The 21,840-nt window shown below is 32.0% G+C and overlaps 3 protein-coding genes across 10 annotated transcripts in view; 1 reads left to right on the plus strand and 2 right to left on the minus strand.

Moving 5' to 3' along the window:
- Positions 1-3,073, minus strand: part of LOC146539402 (protein fem-1 homolog CG6966) — a 70,274-nt gene extending 67,201 nt beyond the window's left edge. The window contains exon 1 of the mRNA XM_085208176.1: positions 2,814-3,073. Coding sequence (XP_085064302.1) covers positions 2,814-2,882 — 69 coding nt within the window. The 5' untranslated portion in view covers positions 2,883-3,073. The remainder of the gene's footprint in view (positions 1-2,813) is intronic.
- Positions 3,074-3,518: 445 nt separating this feature from the next.
- Positions 3,519-16,332, plus strand: LOC146539403 (protein groucho-like). 8 transcript variants are annotated; one of them, XM_085208200.1, is made up of 18 exons: positions 3,519-3,561; positions 4,092-4,189; positions 4,320-4,383; positions 4,477-4,521; positions 5,334-5,471; positions 5,976-6,008; positions 8,713-8,841; positions 9,380-9,505; positions 11,192-11,317; positions 11,984-12,037; positions 12,498-12,614; positions 12,703-12,866; positions 13,166-13,427; positions 13,599-13,778; positions 14,265-14,343; positions 14,827-14,991; positions 15,323-15,522; positions 16,018-16,332. In XM_085208200.1, exons 1-18 carry the CDS (start codon positions 3,556-3,558, stop codon positions 16,123-16,125), a joined length of 2,094 nt encoding a protein of 697 aa, XP_085064326.1. In that variant the 5' UTR covers positions 3,519-3,555; the 3' UTR covers positions 16,126-16,332. The 8 variants fall into 8 exon arrangements, with proteins under 8 accessions (XP_085064326.1, XP_085064320.1, XP_085064321.1 ...); XM_085208194.1 differs by having other exon boundaries at positions 3,521-3,968; XM_085208195.1 differs by having other exon boundaries at positions 3,521-3,968; positions 11,192-11,302.
- A 628-nt stretch (positions 16,333-16,960) lies between these two features.
- On the minus strand, positions 16,961-21,255 carry LOC146539404 (uncharacterized). The gene is made up of 4 exons (XM_085208203.1): positions 21,096-21,255; positions 19,363-19,576; positions 18,941-18,988; positions 16,961-17,177 (listed from the first exon to the last, which is right to left on the minus strand). The coding sequence occupies exons 1-4, from the start codon at positions 21,105-21,107 to the stop codon at positions 16,969-16,971; spliced, it is 483 nt and encodes a 160-aa protein (XP_085064329.1). The 5' UTR covers positions 21,108-21,255; the 3' UTR covers positions 16,961-16,968.
- Positions 21,256-21,840: the final 585 nt, after the last annotated feature.

Here is a 21,840-nt window from a genome sequence, read left to right on the forward strand (position 1 = left end):
CTAAGAATTGTAAGATAATTCTAACAAAAATATAATATAACAAGTGTTTTTTTTATCTATGGATTTTACGCTGCATTTAATTGTAATGGACTGTGGAAATTTCCCAAAAAAAAAAAAACAAAACAAACGAAATGATAACAGCCATTGCTTGTTGTTTTTTTTAACATCGCGTCCTATTCATCATATAGCAGGGTGGCCAGTGGGAAGTTGAAGACCTATTGTTAAGACATTCCGTTCGCCAATTACCGCAAAATTATCGAGACATCACGTAAAGAAGTGGAACTCAACAACGAGCTTTGACTTTACGTTTACATTGCAATTGCGATGAAGAAAACAAAAAAAATCACCAGAGCAAGAATCGAAACCACAACCGTCACGCTGGTTACTGTATCACAATGTGGATCTCTTCTATATACCTACATATATCTAAATAACAAAAAGCAAGAGCAAATGATAACTGATTCACAAATTGATTTCTCTCTGATTCTCGCCTACTCACAGGCATATACATACAAAATGTAAACAACTCCAATGGGGTCAACGCACCGCCACCTACTTTCCCCCCAGGAGTATTTATTTTTGTTTCAGTATCAGCGGAAACGTTGAATTGGATATGCGAACCGCGTGCGACTAGTTGTTATGATATTTGCCATGGTCTTTCTTACGTAGTCATTATTACCTTTGGTGGACGAAAAAAAAAGATAGTTTTATGTATGTTTGTTAGCGTACTGGACGTTTTTTTAATCTACAAAACCAATTACCAAAAACTTTAATATTATCTTAACTGATCTATACAAAGTACCAAGTTAGAAAAAAAATTCTAGTAATGTAAAATTTGACACAAAAAATAATTTTAAAAATATATACAAACACACAAAACAACAACAAACAAACAAAAATATATAATTTTATAACCAAATCCAGAAGAGCCCAAGTTGGTACTAGTATTATTTAGTTAATTTTAATTATCGTAACTATATGACGTCAAGATTATACATGTATTAAACATTACTGTATCAAATCAATTAATTTATCACATTTTCTTGTAACACAGCCACACTCTAAAGAAACTAAGTGTAGAATATTCTATTAGAATACATAGTCTATTCTTTTTTTTTATGGAAAAGAACAATTTATTCACATTTCTTTTTTAGCTTTATTGTGAAGTGAAGTGACGTGAAGACACTCCATTCTGCAAACACTGCAGAATTTACGAGATATTGACAGTGGCGGAACTCAATGCCGCACCATGCTTAGTTACCAGGAGAAGGGAATGAAAATATTCATTCTGCCGAGTTAAGTTAAAACTTTACCAACATGGTTATAACAGGCATATGCTGTACCATATCTCCAAGAGAGCTATGGTACAAAATTATGGTATATTAAAGTATGGTAAAAAAATATCTTGGTAATTTAATATAATTACTATACCATATTCAAATGACTTATTAGTAAAAGCACAAACAAAGAAAGTATGTTTTATATACAAGATATCAATACACAGTTTTTATTTTAATTATAGTAAATAATAATATTTAATAATAGTATATCTATATAGGTTACATTACAAGATACAATAATAAAATTGCTATCAAATATGTATCCAGTATAATATATAAACATTTAAATGTAAACAATATTAAAAAGAAAGATCATTTGCTATTGTGGGTTTGATTCTCACTCAGAAGAAGGAATTATTTTAATTTCTAACAAAACACTGGTAAAAAATGTCTCAAGCCTGATATGCACAAATCAGAATTTAAGAAAATAAAATAAAGTATATAATAAATATCAGAAGACAATACTAAAAAGCAGGAATTTCTTGACCTCATGACTCAGTTGTCTTCACTAAAGGGCAGTGTGACTCAATATCTAAATATTTTCTTATAAGAAGAGAAAGGATTCCACAAATAGAGTTCATAACTATTTAAACAGAACAAAGAAGTTTAGATCGGAGGCCATTGTGTTGATTAGTAGGACATTATTTGACTGTAAAAGCTTTAGTTGTGAGTTCAGTGCTAACTCCGAACAGTAAATTACTATTATTTTCCTACTCTGATAGACAAAGTGAGGCTTTGATTTATGCCATATAACATTAGTTATGGTCAATTCAAATTTGAAGTGAGAAGCAGGTAATGGAGTGTGAACTCTACTTTAGGCAGGACTACAGAGTGTGAAGCTAAATAAACGGAGAACATTGTTGTAAACATATAAAAAGAATATTACAAGTATTTATTTATGTATTGTTGTCCTCTTCTAAAAGAACATATTGTAAACATATGAGAATAAATTTTTTATGTATGCAAAGAATAACAACCAATAAATATAACGATTTTTTATTTCAAACTATGGAGGCAAAAAATTGCATTTAATATACATATGCATTTAAATAATATTTCATATGTTAAATAAAAAATATAACAAAAGTTAGTTTTTTTGGTTCATTGATACTAAGAAGTAAATAAAATTATAAAGAATAATTCGTTCAAATTGATCTAAAGTTCCTTTCATGTAGTATTTTATCAATAGTACATATTGTTTGTACAGCAAAGTTGCAGTGATAGTATTTATAATATATTGACTTTAAATACATAAATTTAAAAATATTCGAAATTGTTACAGTACGTATAAAATAAAAAGACGTTATTGCCTATATTAATTAAAAAATATTAACTGTGGACGTAACTGTTCTCATATCTAATATGTAACGGAAAAACTTAGCTTTTAGAATAGACATAACGGTTTTCAATATTTTCATTCAATACCTTTGTATCTAATACGTTTTATTGTTATAATATTAATTTTCTACTTACTTTTAATCGAGTAAGGCTTCCGTTTCTCGCAGCGAGAAAAATGTGATAAGCGGCTGTTTTGAAATCCATAATGGTTTTCCTTGCGACGTAGAAACTCACAAATGTTGTAAAGCACTTTATGCACAGCACTTTCTTCTCAAAATAATCATTGAAATGCACTATATCACGTATACAGCAAAGCAACCAAAATATTATTTCAAAACACTCCGCAATGCACTCGAGCCTTCTAACGAACAGCTGCAGCCGCAGGACAATCACAATCTGCCATTAAAAAAAGACCATAAGCAAAATTTTGGATTGACCATAGACAATCGTTATGACAAATGTCTTTGTTTGCCATATATTAATAATCTGTGATGTAAACTGAATATTATAATATTAAATGTGGTGGTGGTGTGTATAGTATGATCTATTATATTTAAATTATTTATTTTCAATAAAGAGAATGGAATGCTGTTTATAATTAAGATATATTACAATATCTTAACATTTTTTATTATCTTCTAAAATACTAGAAATTATAAAACTGATATGTTTTTTGTGTTTTAAGATTTTACTATAATTTATATTTAAATTAATCGACATACAATTAATTTTAACTGCACATGATTTAATTTATTATATTAAATATAAATTTTATTCCCTTTTTTAAATATTACTTTTGTAACAGATAACGTAAACTGTTTTGTAATTTATTAGTTTTCGAATCTTCGAGCTGTCTCGTTGGGTGAATGAATGATGGATGGATGTAAGTTGACAGGCAACAAAAATTGCGGCGTGGATTTATGGTTAAAAAACTGTGAGATACTAACTGTTGCTTGTTTTATATCGTATTTGTTATACAAAAATTCTCATTAGAGATAATACTGCAGTTTTTGGTCACGTTTAAAGTTGTGTGTGTCAATATTATGACTGATAATTTAAAAGTTTTGAGACAAAGTTTATGCATATCATTGTGTTTAGCGCCTAGCCGCGGGTTTTCCGTGTTAAGTGCATTATAGCGAAGGCTGAGAACTTCATGGAAATGGTGCCGTCAATTTTATTTCATATAAGATCTAAAGAAAACTATATTTTTTCGTGAAAAATAGAATCTTTGTGTAGTTTAGTGACAGGATGTATCCGACGCCGACGCGGCACCCGGCGGCTGCAGTTAGGGTTTGTATTATTTTTGAAATATAAATTGCTTCTCAATGTAAATTCAAGTCTTAAGACGATTACTATTAAAATTCTAAGAGATTTAGTACACTCTAATAATTCATTTTTTTTATTTCTTTATAGGGACCGCAGCCTACGGCAGGTCCAATTAAGTTTACTGTAGCGGATAATCTAGAACGTATAAAGGAAGAATTTAACTTTCTACAAGCACAGTGTCATCAGTAAGTATAAATCAATTATTTATGAATTTAATATTCAATTTTTAGACAGTTTTTTAACTAAAATGTATATAATAAAAAAATACCTCCAATTCTAATAACATATTGTAGTACATACATTAATACTTTTCAGATTGAAATTGGAATGTGAAAAGTTTGCCAATGAGAAAACTGAAATGCAACGACATTATGTGATGGTAATACATTTTTTTATGTTCTTCTCTCGACTTTTATTTATAATATTTCATTTGATTTTCATTATGGTCATTAATTAAATATTTCTTTTTCAGTATTATGAAATGTCATATGGCCTCAATGTTGAAATGCATAAACAGGTGTGTACTTATAATATTTAATTACTATGTTTGATATGTAAATACTATTAGCTCTTTTTAATGACATCTATTGTTCACAATAATATTTGTTTTTAAATGTAAATATGTTCTGTGTAATAATATATTTGGATTTTGTTACCATAGTGTCATAGTATAAAAAAAAATGTGCATAAAATAGCTTATATTTTTTTCCCCATTTCTTTCTGTATTGTGCATATAGCAGGGTAGGCAGAGGGAACTTGGACTAATGTTAAGACACTCTGTTCCCATTAAGACTTTCAGCACAAAGCACTTTCTGCAGAATTCTTGAAGCATTGTGTGCCATATTTTTGTTATTATAATAGAATTATATAAAATCAGCTTCTCTTTTTATCTTGTGTCAAGACACTACATTTTCCAAGTAACTCTGATTGTTGAGTAGCAGCACATTTTGCCTTGATAATTCATTACCCCATTGAACCCACAACTATTGCTTTTATCATATCTTTGACAATGGATTTTAAACTATTATAGTACTACGCTTAAATAAAACACTATCTTTAACATGATTTATATTTACTTAAATGACAAAAATGAACTAAATTCTTATTATGATGAATCATCATTTAACTTTTAAATACATTAAAATTATATTACTAATATTACTATGATATTAAAATTTTATTATTAATGTCTTTTTAAATTTGATGAAAAGTGGTAATTGGAGTATCCCAAGGTCAATCAATAGGTTTCCTTTGTCATCCCATATAGATACAGCATTAAGCTTTAAAGATTAATTACAGTGATATTTAGTTTGAAATTCTTGTTTTTAGACGGAAATAGCAAAACGACTCAGTGCAATAATAGGACAAGTGCTGCCGTTCCTAGCCCAAGAGCATCAACAGCAGGTCGCCTCAGCGGTGGAGAGAGCCAAGCAGGTCACTATGTCTGAACTTAACGCTATCATTGGGGTAAGGTTCATTTTTGAAAAATGATAGTTCAATGGGGATTTTATTGTATTGAATATGAAATTTAGACTTTTTTTAATAGTAGGTATTCTATGATAAAATTGACTTATTTTTAGAAAGCCTCTTTGATTCTTTTCAATATCAATATCACACTTTTATTATAAAAAATTGGTTAATGTTTTCTAAAAAATAGTTGTTATATCATTTATTGTGAAATAAAACTTTGTATGGATATGATTTTACTAAATGTATAGTAAATTGTAAATATTTATTATACATTCTCGTTTATATTATCATGGAGTATCTACATTATTTCATAAAAAATATATCTCAAATAATTAGAATTATTAATAAATAGTTTAAATTTTAAAAAGAAATTTAAAATTACAAATCTTTTATAATTTTATTATGTGGAGTTGCTATCTTAATGCTTTTTAATTAATACAAAAAATACTTTCAAAATTTTCCAACAAAACTGAGAATGGATTTGTTTAATGTTGTCCGCAGCAACAACAACAACAAGGCCTCCAGCAACTCCTTGTAAGTGACAACAATATTGTTGTGCTTAGTTTTTTTTTTCGTTTTTTGTGATTAACACCAATTGTATTTTTTTAATAGGCACCACCATCTTTTAAAATTACAAATTGATTGACAATTATATTTTTATAGCTTCATCCTGTATTCTGCATATAGTAGGCAGAGTGGGACTTGGGAACCTTAGTTAAGATACTCTGTTCTCAACTTTCCGCTTATTCTTGAGGCATTGCGTGTTGAGTGGTGGAACTCAAAGTCGCGCTTCGCTTCATTAGCAAAGCGAAGAAATGAAAATTCTAAATATTTCATTCCCCGAGTGGGCATCGAATCCACGACTGTCGCGTTCACCGTCGCACGCTAGTGCCCCTGCGCCACGACCGCCTTTCGTTTTTGTGATTAACACCAATTTTTTTTTAATTGTTACCACCATCATTTAAACATTACAAATTAATTAATTTAATTATAATGTTAATTTCATTTTGGTTTTAATTGAGACGTTACTCACAAACTTTTATTGCCGATTTAAAAGTAGATTAGATAAAAATTATTCATGTTTACACAAACTCAATATGATAGTGTAGAATCAACAGTAACCGTAATTAAATGTTTAAACAATGATTTCAAATTATATTGTCAATTATCTGATAAATGATGGGTAATTAGCTTTTTTTAACAATTAAAATACTTATGAAATGAAATATTAAAAAATATGATGAAATCATAAATAGCAACATATGTATATATATATATATATTATAAAAAAAGTCTTAAGTCTAAAAAGATTGCAATCAAAAAGTACTATTCATAAATTACGCCACATGTTAAGTGAAAGGGAGGGAGTCGAAGTGAGATAATGTGTGACGAGGACTAGGGTACCTGGATGGCTCAGGAGAATGAATCATTATTATTTCCCTGCTCTGGAAGCAAGACAAAGCGCGCCGTTGAGTTCCGCCCTCAAGTCTTTTAAATTCGGCAGAAAACGGGTAACGGGGTACCTTAGAACTAGATTATTTGTGTCTAAGTAAATATGCTGGACACAGCATGAAGTTAAAATAAAAATAATTATTAAAATTTGAAACTTGTGTGAACATAAATAATTTACGAACCTTTGTTTTGTTTAAATTGGGAAACGGAGTGCCCTAACACTAGGTACGGCCGTACGGCAGAGGGAACCTAGATACATGATACAGCAAAATTGCAAAATACATAACGTCACACTTGGCAGGGTCCCATAAATGTGACCAGTTGTAACTATGACGGCGGAGGGGTTAAAAACATGAAATTTGTGTGATGTTATTTATGAATACAGTCTGTATGGGGGTTTATTCTTAATAGAATTGTGAAATAATTATATAATTTACTTCTTTATTTTTTTACGTTACACTTTTTGACAATATTGCTTAAGATATATTTAAATAAAACCTTTGAAAAAATATCATTTTAATGCAATTGTAATTGATAAAAGTAGTTAAATTTTATTATATGAATCAATTTATAGACTTTTTTTATCGTCTTTTTTATGTTTCAATTAATTTTAGCACTGTTGACTTTTTAGTTGTTGTTGCTTATTCTGCACATTTTCATTGTTTTTTTATATGCGATTATTTTTACTCTATAATCGTTTTGTTAGAGCATTGTTTTGTTCGATGTTATAAATTTGTTGGTACATATTAAGTAAAATAAATTATTCATTTATTTTCAGGGTTATTGACATTTAAATTATTCATTTATGGGAAATAATAAATTCACCTAAGACTTAATTTTAAATATTGGTTTTTCTTAAACAAATCTTTAGTTAATTAGTTGGTCACATGTATAGAAATACTTAAAATAAAAATAGTGTTTAAAAAAATAATTTTAAATGACTTTTAAAATGAACTTTGGGAACTTGGTTGCAAACTGCAGCATAAAACATTATTTTAATTTTTTTTAATGATTTTATTGACTGATTGAGTTTGACTTGACTGTGAATTTATTATACACAGAATCGATTTTTAAAACATTTCGTAATAATAAAGAAAATAAAGAAAACTCTGTAAAATTCTTCTAAAAATTACACTTAATTTATTTCATTAAATCCATCCATCTTAGCATTTCTAACAATTATTTTTATATACCATTCTTACTTACTTCATCTAAAGTATCCATTCATATCATCAAAATTATCGTACAATTAATAATAATTTATTACCATTTAAACATGAGATTTTAATTATAATATTTTTTCTTAAATCTAAATCTCTAAAATCTCTAAAAAAAATGAGTTTAGCAGAGATAATATATTATCAAGTTAATATGTTTTCCCATTTTGTATACATTTAAGTAGTTATTATTTCCCATTGGCAATTTGTACATATTTTCTATTGATTTATATAAGTAGTACATACACAAAAATCACTATACACTACAATCGACGAGTCTTGGCCGCCCCGAAATTAGATGGAGTTTGATGCGTACATATTTTAATATTTTTCTTACTTTTGATTATTTTCTTTCCGAGTGAACAATGCGTAAAAGTTCATAAAGCCTAACTTCAACGTGGGCACGACTCGTCGCCGTTATTGTACATTGTGTAGTTTTTTTTCTTTGTTTAACACTTACAATGGGGTTATAACACATTTATTTTGTCATTATACATTTAATCAGTTTTCCTCTATATTATATAAACATATAACTAATTATATTAACGATATCTTTTATCTGTCTACAGCAACAAATACACGCGTCTGCAGGTCTGCCCCACGGTGTGGGGGGTGCGGGGGCGTTGCTAGGGGGCGGTCTTTTGTTCCCCGGAGCCGGACCTCCGCCCACACCGCATTTGCCGCCGCCTGCTCATAAGGTATGGAGGTTTTTGTCTCTGTTTTGCTTAAATTTAATATGAAAAGTTATGTATGTTTATCCCTTACCATGTGTTCATGAATAAAAAATATCAATATAAAGTATTTTGTCCGATATTTTGAATGCTGAACCACACAAGATGAGATTGTAGATGATCAAGGGCGAATATATTTAGCAGTGGGATACGGTTTCCTAACACTAGGTTTCTTGCTTATCATGAGCTTCACGCTGTATCCCACATACAAGATAGGCAGAGAGAACCTAATGTTAAGACACTTCATTCCCCGCTTTCTGCCGAATTTTCCGAGCCATAGCGTGTTAAATGGCGGAACTCAACGCCGGGCTATTGCCTTGGTGCTAGAGCGAAGAAATAATTATATTAAGAAATAATAATTCATTCCTTCGATTGGGGATCGAACCCACAATCGTCGCGTTAGAGTCACACCCTTGTGCTCCTGCGCTACAATGGTCTTCCCTGCTATATAGGGGATACAGCATAAAGCTATAACTAATGTTATATCACTATTTATTACCATCAGGTGGAACTGCCCCCGCCGCCAGACATAAAGCCGCCAGTGCTGCCCGGCGGGCCGGCCCCTCCTCCCCTCATGTCCCAACCCCCCCGGGAGGACGATAGGATATCCTCGAGGGTTATGAGTCAACAAGTAAGCGATTTTATTGATTAATCTTTGATATAAAATAGCAATATAAGATCTCGAACTGATAATTTTGAGTGAAAGTTTGAGTACTTTCTTATTGTTCATATTTGTTGCCTCTCTTTATTCTTGATATTGTACGGGAAAATGCAAAGCGAATATGAGTTGTGATATGATTCTGTTAAAGTTATAACATAACAATGAAAACATCTATTTAAATTATACTTTAATTGTTATACGATTTTTCTTTGTCTAATATTTTGGAGATGTTTACATTAAAAAAAAACTAAATTACGATGATTTGCAATGAATATAATGTACTTTATAGTTATGTCCCAGTTTTCGTTTATCATATCGATATATGGCCCATTTATTTTGAAAGTGGTGTAAGTCCATTTTCTTTTGTGTCGAGAAAATTAAAGGTTAGTATATTTGTTGATTTAAAAATATAGGCAAATCATATGAGGCCTGGCATTGTTTCTATTGTTTTATCAACATTTAATTTGTTTATATAAATTTGTTTTTAGCTAATTAGACTACGATAACACATATTTATGTGCTGCTAATGGACTTACACCACTTTCAAAATTAGGCAATTGTAAAAATCATTTAATTTCAATTTTGAAAAATCAAATATCGCTTAAAATATACTTCATTTTAATATAATTTTGTTTACAAATACGCATAACAACACATAAAATTTTATTTTAGACGGCAATTACATTGTCATTACAAGAATTTACATATTCTCAATTAAAATATGCATGATGCACCGGAGGTATGTAGGGTAGAGCTGCTTCATGTCTTTATATTTTTCGTACGTAATAGGTCTGGCATTTTGGCATTTTTCACGTAATATCACACGTAATCCTATAAATATTATAAGTCTGAAACATTGTAAGTTTTTTTATTTGGGTTAAGGTATCGCCAAAAGTACGTAATAGATTGGTTTCAAATTTAATACACAGCTAGAGTATGAATTGGAATAGTACATAGGCTACATTTTATTAACTCAACTCAACTCCTAAATAATATAAAATTAGAAAAATCGTAATAAGATTGGGGATTTTTCTGCAAAAAGATGTTCTACTGTTGTTTTTGCTGTTTTTTTAATTCGCCAAAATACGGGCAAAAATACGGAGTCATACAGCCTTGTCGTATTTATTTTCTTCTCACAGGTTACGTGCGCTGTACATTTTCTAATACATCTCTCTATTTTTTTAATATCTATCTTTTAACTTACGAGTAGTGGAAACACGGATGGGAAACAATGCAAATCGTCCGCGGGACACATAAAATAAATGAAAAATAACAAAACACAGATCGGCATCCATCTGCTATACCTCTGTCAATTGGACTTACACCACTTTCATAATCAATGATTATGCAATTTCATTAACCGACCGATTTTGAGTTGTACAAAACATGGGATTTTTTTGAGAAATTAAACATGGACTTGTTATAAATAAAAAAATTACATTAAATTAAGCATGAATTACGTGATAGCTCATTTTTTCTCAAAAATGGACTTACACCACTTTCAAAATAAACGGTCCGTATAAAAACTTTTTTTGATTTCGATATGAAAATATAATATAGGTTATATAATCGTTACAAATGAAAATGTCTATGCATATTTTTTAAACTAAAACTAAAAATATATTTTTTTAATGATTATTATTTTTAAAAAACCAGCAAAGGCGATCAGTATCACCCCACGAACGCGAACAAAAGTACCGGCCGCGGTCCCCAGAGCCGGAGCCCCTCGACACCAAACGAAGGAAGGAGGAGAAGGTACTCGGACATGTGAGTCTATGTAGTGTATGTGTCGTGCCGCTTGTTTATACTGTTACAAGCTTCTTGTGAGTGGTCCGGGTGGCTGACGGTGACAGTGACAGGTATTTGACAGATGTTTGACATTGACAGATTTGTGACATTTGACAGTTTTGCTATATTCGATGTGTGGACCATATTGAACAAAGAAGTATTAAGAAGTAGAATTTGTAACTACGGGCAAGACATTGGACTGACGTGTCTATGTCCGCCACTAGAGTACAATTTTTATTTGTGTATATATTTTTTGTCATTATTTATATCAATGAATATAATGTTAGTAATTAGTACCTCTATAATATATATATAATTTACATTTATTCAGACTATTACACATTATATTGTGATTTTTTAAATTTTTATTTTGTTGAATTTTTTTTGTGTTCCACTATCATAATAAAGTTTATATTTAATTGGTTTTTCAAGCTTTTTACCCAATTTATAATAATACATGAGTATATAGGAAGATAAATTAAAATACCAACACTTACTAATTTCATACAATCAGCCGCCTTATTTCCAGCTTTGTAAATGCTTCTTGATATAATTGTTTTGTTGCTCTCATTTCTATCGCTGTCTAATAAATAGCTTTTTTTAAAAAAAATAGGTACAATTATAATGAATTATGTAATTTTTTTTAAATTTATATTTCAGGATAGTGATGCTGAGAAAAGTGATCAAGATCTTGTCGTTGATGTAGCTAATGAGGTGAATATTTATAAATATTTTAAAAATATATTATTTTTGCATGTTAATGATATTCTGAGTTTTGCCATAGCATTAGATTTGTGCTTACCAAACCAAACACTTTGTTTATTAATCATTTAAATTTGAATTTAAATTATAAACGAATATCTATTTATATTTAAAGAAATAATCGAATTTATATTTAAAGAAAAAAAAATAAACACATGACAGAGAGTGTGGTGCAAAATCGATTAGTTGCGGGTTCGAGGAAAGGAAATATTTATTTAAATTTATATTTTCATTTGTACGCTCTGGTATCGAGGCAAAGCGCGGTGTTGAGTTCCGCCACTTTCGCAATGCCATCAGAATACACTGGAAAGTGGGGAAGAGAACACAGACAACAGAAAATTTTATTTGCTTTTTAAAATATGTGAAAATTGTATCTTATTCTAAGATATGTTTTTATTTTTTTTAACTTTAGGAGGAAAGAGGATCCCCAAGTGTACGGACGGAGAGTGAGAGAACTGAGAATGGTCCGAGACCGCCCTCGAGGTCGGGATCGTCTTCAAGCAGGTCTACGCCGAAGAGTTCTAAAGATGTAAGTTAATTTTTTATGTTCTTTTATCTAAAGTTTATACTTATTGTTTGTACAAATTAACCATTCTAAATTGGAACCCACTCCATAGGAGAAGCCAGGCACCCCCGGCGCCAAGAACCGCGCGCCCACGCCCACCGGTCGGTACGCGTTCCCGCCCTACGCGTACAGGCCGCCGCTGCCCTACGACGCGGGCGTGCAGCACGCGCCCCACGCACCCCTGGCCAGGACGAACGGCATGCCGCCGAGTAAACCGTGAGTGGGGGGGGGTTTTATTTTATATTTGTTGTTTGTTAATTAATATTGAGTTACCAGAAACGTTGTTGAGTTTTTATTATTGATATTTCCAGAAAAGTTAAATCAATTTTTACTGTGAATAAATAGATAGAAAACGTATGAACTTAAGAAACCTAAGCAAGACAAGCAAGTATTAACTAATAAACCTACCACCTCCTATATATTAGAAATTTAAAGAGTACTAAATAAAATAAATTATTTAACCATTAGGATACTTTTAAAAAACTCACTGAACCATGTTTATTTATGTCCCACAGTCCATATTCATACCACACGTGCGGTGGTCCCCTTCAACCGGTGCCGTTCCCCGCGGACGCACTCTCTGGTCCGGGTATTCCCCGCGGTGTGCGCACTGTCGCGGCACTCCCCCACGGGGAAGTGGTGTGCGCGGTCGCTCTCTCGCTCAGTAACAACGCGAGACACGCCTATACTGGGGGGAAGGGGTGTGTCAAGCTGTGGGATATCACTAATCCGGGGTCGCCGGGCAGTTTGGAGCCGTTGTCGCAGTTGGATTGTTTGGTGAGTTTGATTGAGAAGCTTTGTCAAAGGGCAAACAAATATTGTAATCTAAAATGTGAATAAAAGATTAATATTAATTAAAATAATATTTGGTATATTTCCAGCAAAAAACAACTATCAGAATAAAACAATAACCAATAACTAATATTTGTCAAATATTATCCATTCTAGCAACGCGACAACTACATCCGATCAGTCAAGCTGCTGCCCGATGGGCGCACGCTGCTGGTAGGCGGTGAGGCATCAAACCTGTCCATATGGGACCTGTCCGCGCCCACGCCACGCATGCGAGCCGAGCTTACGTCCTCCGCGCCCGCATGCTATGCGCTCGCCATCAGCCCCGACTCCAAGGTATCCTGGATGTTTAGTCAGCTTCACGTTGTATCCCGCACACATCAGGGTAGGCTTTTTGTTAAGGCACTCCTTACCCCACTGGGACCGTGGAGTCAACGCGTGTCGTGTGACGGGGCCAGCCAGTGCGAAGAAAATGGAAATATAAATTGAAATAAATATTTCATTTCCATGAATGGGGATTGAACCCACAGCCAGTTGGTTTACAGTCACATTTTTTTCCGCTGCGCCACAACGGATGCAGTATAATTCAACATGTTCCACTTTTCAAAATCAATTATATCATTTGTCTTTCCTAGGATAAGTTTGTAAAGCTATTAAGTTAAACAATTATTTTTTTGTTTAATTTTGTCCATTACTTCGACGTGAAATATTCAATTTTTGCTATGCTATTTTATCAGAGGTTAATCATAAATTTAAAAATACATAAAGTACATTCATAACATTTAGTAACATTCCATATTACAGTCAATGAGATTGTTTCAGGTGTGCTTCAGTTGTTGTTCAGATGGCAATATAGCTGTATGGGATCTCCATAATCAAACTTTAGTTAGGCAATTTCAAGGTAAGACTAAATTAACAATTTTTGACATATTTACCTAACTATGTAACCCAACGCCGCGCTTCGTGTTGCGGGAAGCGTTAATCAGTTTCATGCTGTATTCTGCACACAGCAGGGAAAGCAGAAGGAACTCAGTGTTAAGACACTCTGTTCCCCACTTTCCGCCGAATTCTGGTGGCATTGCGTGCTAAGAGGAAGCGTTAAATTATATTGATTTGTTAAATGTTATATAGTCCACTTAATAAAAATTAACGTATTTTGATTGTCTTATCTATTGGCTATTATTGATTGTTTCTTTATTAAAAATGTCAATTAACATTTTCTTCAAATTGAACTTAATATTTTGCTTTTATTTACGTTCACCTTAAGATTTTTTATTTGAAATTAACTATATTAAATTGAAATAATAATCATCAAACCTTAAACTCAAATATACTCAAAGTACAGAAACCAAGAACATTCTAGAACATTATCTCTCTTTTGCAGGCCACACAGACGGCGCGTCCTGCATAGACATCAGCCCGGACGGCACCCGCCTCTGGACTGGCGGTCTCGATAACACGGTGCGCTCGTGGGACCTGCGCGAGGGCCGCCAGCTCCACCAGCACGACTTCTCCAGTCAGATATTCTCGTTGGGATACTGTCCGAGCGGTATGGGGGTTTGAATCATGTTTGGGGATTAGGATTATATTGTATATTGAAAAATATTAAGTGTCCGTTGCACTGGTAACGAATGAAGTTTGAGGTTGTTATCTGATATTTAATTGTATTTACCAGATAGAGGTATTTAGAGGCTGTTAGATAGCCAGATATTTTCATAGGGATACTGCCCGACAGATAATTAGTTTGAGTCATGAGTTTTGCGAATGAAGATTATTGTTGTTTTTTTTTTGTGGCATTATAATTACATAATATTTATACTTATTTATACGTATATTTAATAAACGTGTCATCAATTTTCAACATACAAAATTTCCTACAGGTTCGTGGCTAGCAGTAGGCATGGAGAACTCCCACGTGGAAGTACTCCACGCGGGCAAACCTGACAGATATCAACTAGTTTTACACGAGTCCTGCGTCTTATCTTTAAGATTCGCCGCTTGCGGCAAATGGTTCGTGTCTACAGGAAAGGATAATCTGTTGAACGCTTGGAGAACACCGTACGGTGCTAGTATATTTCAGGTGAGTCTGTGTTGTGTTGTACGGCGGTGTTGAGTTACGTCGCTTAATATGTAATGTTCGGTGGAAGATATAGATTGAGATGGAACAAGTTTTAACACTAGGTTTTTTGTGTCCTTTATTATCTAACGTTTGGAGAATGTCTACTGTAGACAGTCTACGGTATTGGTATATATTAGATATGTAGTTTATATTCGTTTTACGCTCTTTGTAGGGTAGGCAGATAGAACCTAGTAAGACACTGTTTATCAAGCCCAATTTTCGTTAGTGTTGAATAGTGGAAGATGTCGTGGTTTGGTTTTTGATTTTGTATGACTTATGACTCATTGTAAGTCGGTACACAAGTACAGTAGGCTTCAACAAAAAATAATCCAAATTTCTGACTGGGAAACAGGTACATGTGGAATATCCATGTATATAACTAAAAATAATTTCAAAACCGTCACTTTTATTTTCTTATTAATTATCCTTATTTATGTCTACTTTATGTCTTCACAGTCAAAAGAATCATCATCGGTGCTCAGTTGTGATATATCTGCGGACGATAAGTTTATAGTAACAGGTTCAGGGGACAAAAAGGCAACAGTGTACGAAGTTATGTACTAAAGTGTAAACAACTATTAAAGTGATAATCTCAAGGGTATCCTGTGCTCCGGAAGGTTCTACACGGGGCAGAATAAACGGTCAAATAGCAAAAGCATTTTTATTTTAATAATAAGACCTTTTTTGTAAATCGTGACTATACAATAAAAAAATTGTAAATAAAATTCTGAATAAATAAAGCTCAAAACATCTATTTTTATTCAAATGTCAGTTGTGTTTTTATTTTTGTGGTATTGCTTTCCATAATTGTATCCTACCCTCTTTATACTTAAATTACTAAGTTTACTTTTACTTTATACTTAAATTACTTTTATATGCGGGGCGATGCGATATAATTACCACGAGGAATAGTGGAGGCAACTTATAAGTGTTAAGTCACTCTGTTCTCTTAAACACATAAACCGTGTTGAGTGGCGTGGGTATAATATTTAATTTTTGTACTACATTGTATTTAAATTAGGTAAGCCACTTAGGTACACTGAGGTATCGTTTTGTAAATAAAAGAGTATTATTGAATTTAAAGCTTTTTAATTCCTAATATACAACTAATTGAGAAAAAGCTATAATAAATTGTCATGAATCTTAAATGAAAATCTTATTACATAATATGTTCATTACAATTAGAAGAAATTTATATACTATTAACTCAAAATATATAGATATTGCCGATACGTTTTTATAAATGTTTAAGCGATAATCGTTTAAAATTTGCTAAATTAATAGAACAGTGGTTTAGGAAACTGGAACATATACATATATATTAGACAAAATATTCTTCTATATCAAAAATAATCTTATAAAAATTAAATTAAATAACATATTTATAAGTTAATTCTAAACTTTTCCTCAGATACTATCTTTCTTCACTTCGCCAGCTCTACGCGTCAACGATCTAAAGTTATCATAACCGTCATATCCATAATTACTACTGTATCCCGGATAGCGATCGTATCCAGGTCTGGATTGATAACCCGGTCTGTACCCGGGATAATTTGATCCCTGGTAATCGTATCCTGGGCGGTAGTCGTAGCCAGGCCTGTATCCAGGGCGGTAGCCTGGAAAAATATTTAAATTATATATTAGCTGTATTTTTTTATTTGCTACTTGGTTATTTGTTAAAATATTTTGTATTATGGATGAATATTAATTATTTATAGTGTTTGATTGGACAGTTGTTTTACAAATATAGAAATTTATTTCTTAATCGTTATATTTAATTAATAGATATTTATATGATATACAGAAATCGGTGTTCTCTTGTTGTTTTTAATTATATATTTAAATGTCTATTTAATATATACAAGTGTGAGACTTAATTAGACTTCGCTAAGAAAAGTTATAATTTTTTATCCATTCCAAAGAGTTTTCTCTACTTCTCTTATGATAATTGATGCATGTATAAAAAAATAAATCCATTCGAACTTATAACTAAGTATGTCCAATATCTAACAACTTATATCAATTTCATATCAATAAGTTGATTATCTGCAATATGGAATGCAAAGCAAAAGTAGCCAACTTCAATTTCCACTTCAAATTATAAACCTTCATATCTTTATTAAATCGAACATAAGTACTACGAGTAGTTACTGACAGCCCGCTTGCGGCTTCTCCCGCTTGAAGTAAATAATGATTAAGTTGCTAATCTGCATTATTTTCGTTTTCTCATAATAATATAATTTTAAATACAATATCTAAACTAATATTGAAAAGTAAAATTTCAACCAAATCTATAAAACAATTTTTACTTATGCGTATCAATTTCGACGAAGAACAGTTTTTAAAATGTTAGAAGTTTTTTATTAGTAAACCGATTGAAATAAAACAAACACTAAATGTTAAAAGAAACGTGCCAAAATACATTAAAGACAACAGCAATTTAATTGCGTAAGGTATTTCTGAGATTATCGAGAATAAATGGACAGACAAAAAAAATCTTTGTTGGTTCTATTACGTTAATATTAAATGCCACCAATAACATGTTTTCATAATATATCTTTCATATACAGACAATTTTTAATTTTACGATTTTTTATAAATATAGATTATTATAAGTATATATTAGATTACGTGCCGGAATGTTATCGGAAACTATGAAACATATCTCAGCTATTTACTTTAGCAATATAGGAAATTATTGTTTAATAATTAATTGGAGTGAAATTTGTAAATTTAGGCATAAAAAATATCGGCATGTGTATTTACAGCTATAGGCTTTATGGGGTACCCTGCTATGTGTGAAAGGCAAAGAGAATCAAGTGCTTATACACTCCGTTCTCCACTTATCGACCAAATAAAAGACATTGAGTGTTGCGTCGCGTAACTCAATGTCATTACATTTTTTTTATTATTTTAATCAGTATATGCAAGTATCATATAATTTTTACGTTCTAAATAAATAAAAAAATATATCTCTAAAATTAGGTTTCAAATTTGGTTTAAAACAAGTTTTATATCTTTTTTAAGCAACTATAAAAATATAGTAGGTGATAATTGGCTTGCAAAGAGTTTTTGTGAAAATCAATAAACAGAAGCATTTATATCTATAATAATACATGCTAAAAACATTTCTACGAATTTACTTTTTTCTTAAGTTAAAATTGTTTGTTTTTATTTCTTCTATTTATGTTCTAATATTTATATTGAGGTCGTCGTGACGCAGGGGCACAAACGACTGTTAACACGACAGTTTGTGGTTCGATTCTCCGCGCTCTGGTAACCAGGCAACCCACTCAATACGTATAGTGTAAAATTAACCCTAGTTTTTTTTACATACATCAACATAATGCTAAGTAAGAACAGTTAAAATTATAATTACCCCCATTTCCTTGATATCCCGATCCGAATCCCTGATAACCACCGTATCCTGGAACAAATACTTAGTACGTTAATTACCTATATAACGTTTTAATAGGAATTATATACCTAATTTACCTACGTATAAATATAAAAACGATTGGTAGACAAAGATAACCTCGTCAGTGAGTCAACGTTTTGTTTCTTTGATTTTTTTGTAGAAAATATTCTAGAAGTAGCTATACCTGTAGTAGGTACAAAAAGTAAAAAAGTTTGACTTTTGGTGGGGCACCTGCGACGGTTCTTTTTTAATTATCATAGTAAGTAAGTATAATATATAAGGCGTTAATTATAAATATATTAAAAATTTCAATTTCTATAATATGTAGTATAGCGTTAGTTAATGAGGTTCTATACAAAAAAACTATTAAAAAAGCAACAAACCTCCATAATTAGGATATTGTCCAGGATAACCACCGTATCCTGTCCCATAGCCCTCATATCCACTTCCATATCCTCCGTAACCGCTACCATAGTTGTTATATCCTGGTCTCAGCAGGCCATAGCCCCCGCCACGCCTGATATAGCTGGAATCACTCACGTCGGTCAACCTTTGGGCTACAGCGGCGCCCGCTAAGCAAACTAGTAGGATTATGTTCTGTAAATAGTTATTAAACATAAAAATAAAATAATATGAGGTCGTCATGGCGAGAGGCACGAGGGTGTAACTGTTAACGCGACTTTTGTGGATTCGATGCCCACTCGAGGAATAGAAATATTTATTTAAATTTATATTTTCAAGGCAAAAGCTCGGCGGAGACTTCCGTCTCTCAATATTAGTGCCTCAAAAAAATAGAACAGAGTGTCTTAACACTAGGTTCCCTCTGTCTACTCCGCTGTGTGCGGGATTAAGCGTGAAAGTGATTATTAGCTAAAAAATATATTTATAAAGATTAAGACATTGTCTTTATTCTTTTTTTGATATCAGGTCGAGGAAAGGCAACTTGGTATACTTAGTGTCAGTGTAATATTTAATTAAAAACACCTGCTTTTTAAGAACTAGTTTTTTTTTTTTTTTTTTTTTATGGTAAAAGGACAAGGCTAACGAGCGTTAGGGTCACCTGATGGTGATCACCGCCGCCCACGACCCCGTGCAGCACCAGAGGAGCTACAGGTGCAGTTCTTACGCGTACGTAAATTTGTTTTCTCAAGAATACTTATATGAAGTTGTTTCTGTATTTTAAATGTAAAAATTATATAAACAAAAAGATAAAGGTAATAAAACATTTATATTCAACGATAGTCGCACAAGAAACTTAATCAATTGATTTCAATGATAAAAATACATAAATATAGATAGATGTATACGATAACCATTTGATCAATAATTTTCTTTATAATATCTTAATTTTTATCAAGTTTTATTACATTGCCATAGTACGTAGAGATAATTAAAAACAAGTATAATATATCTAAGTAAAAAATATTTCACGTTGCCCTATATATATTACCAGAAAAATAGCCTGCGCTCTGTCTTGATATCACAGCGTGGAAATGAAAATAAGTCATTCCCCTAAATGGGAATCGAATCCATAACCTCACCTCAACAGAAAGTAGGGAACGGAGTGTTAACACTAGGTTCCTTTTGCCTATCCTGCTGTGGGCGGGATACAGCGTGAAGCTGAATTAATTTTTGTTTATATAAATATTCCATGTAACAGAGAAAATTTGGACTTAATTCGACCATTATATTATACTTTAATCACTCATTCATTTTTACAATAATTATTTTATTATCATTTTTTATTTAGTTAACGCTGTATACCACAAATAATAGGGTAGTCACAGGGAACCTTGGAACCTAATGTTAAGACAGACTTTTCCATTACCGACGAATTCAGGAAGCATTGCATATTGACTTAACGCGCTTTGCCTTGTTATCAAAGCGAGCAAATGGAAATATTAAATTTCATTTCCTCAAGTGGAAATCGAATCCACAACCTCGCTTATTTGCAATCACACGCAAGTGCCTTTACATCGCGAATCTCCTGGTAATAATATAATAATTACGTAGTTAATTATATATACGAGTATATAGTTAATATAAACAACTAGACTAATAAATGACACACACTTCACTACACTAATAAAAAAAAAACACAAAAACCTCCGCTCACCGTTGGAATCATAGCTTAAACTTTCATATAAAACTATATAAACGAAAAAAAAAAACACTATTTATTTTATTTTACAAGCGAACAGATCGAAGAACAATACTCCATTGCTTTAAGAATACAGAACTTCTCTTTTATATGAGGTGGCGGCGGTAGGTTCAAGAGCGCGGTTTTTACGCATCCGTTCCTTGCATAATTAGTGTGATTATGGACAGAGTTTTATATTTTAGTTTTATAATTTATATGAGGTCGTTGCAGCGCAGAGGTACAAGTGTGTTACTGTTAACGATGGTTGTGGATTCGATTTTCACTTAGGGGAATGAATTATTATTTATTAATATTTTCATTTCTTTGTTCTATTAACAAGGCGAAGTGCCTACAGCGTTGAGTTTTGTCATTCAACTCGCAATGCCTCGATCGGAAAGAGGCGAACGGAGTGTCTTAACACTAGGTTCCCTTTGCCTGCCGTGCTATATGTAGGATTATAGCGTAAATCGAAAAAAAAAACTGATATGAAACTTACTCAGATAGTCAGGCTATGAAATATTCGTCACTCATATATATTTTTTTCTTTCTTTCATCTTACTTTGCTTCTGTAAATAGTCAATTTTTTTTATTTTCCCGTATAAAGGCATGAGTTAGTAGCAGAGGAAACATGGGAACCTAGTTTTAAGAAACTCCGTTCCTATCAGAACAATTCCGTTCCCCACTTTGCGCCGAACCCATGACCGCCGCGTTTACAGTCACA

This window comes from Heliconius melpomene, chromosome 4 (assembly GCF_056956725.1).
Source record: "Heliconius melpomene rosina isolate 202511_hmr_F chromosome 4, ASM5695672v1, whole genome shotgun sequence".
Taxonomy (NCBI): domain Eukaryota; kingdom Metazoa; phylum Arthropoda; class Insecta; order Lepidoptera; family Nymphalidae; genus Heliconius; species Heliconius melpomene.

Excerpts from the sequence above, each read along its gene's own strand:
- LOC146539403 (XM_085208194.1), top strand. The coding sequence starts at position 3,927 with ATGTATCCGACGCCGACGCGGCACCCGGCGGCTGCAGTTAGG. Across the intron at positions 4,522-5,333 it reads ATGTTGAAATGCATAAACAG|ACGGAAATAGCAAAACGACT; the intron begins GTGTGTACTTAT and ends TCTTGTTTTTAG. Across the intron at positions 12,615-12,702 it reads CGCCGAAGAGTTCTAAAGAT|GAGAAGCCAGGCACCCCCGG; the intron begins GTAAGTTAATTT and ends CCCACTCCATAG.
- LOC146539404 (XM_085208203.1), bottom strand. Across the intron at positions 18,989-19,362 it reads ACAATATCCTAATTATGGAG|GATACGGTGGTTATCAGGGA; the intron begins GTTTGTTGCTTT and ends TATTTGTTCCAG. Across the intron at positions 17,178-18,940 it reads GGGATATCAAGGAAATGGGG|GCTACCGCCCTGGATACAGG; the intron begins GTAATTATAATT and ends ATATTTTTCCAG.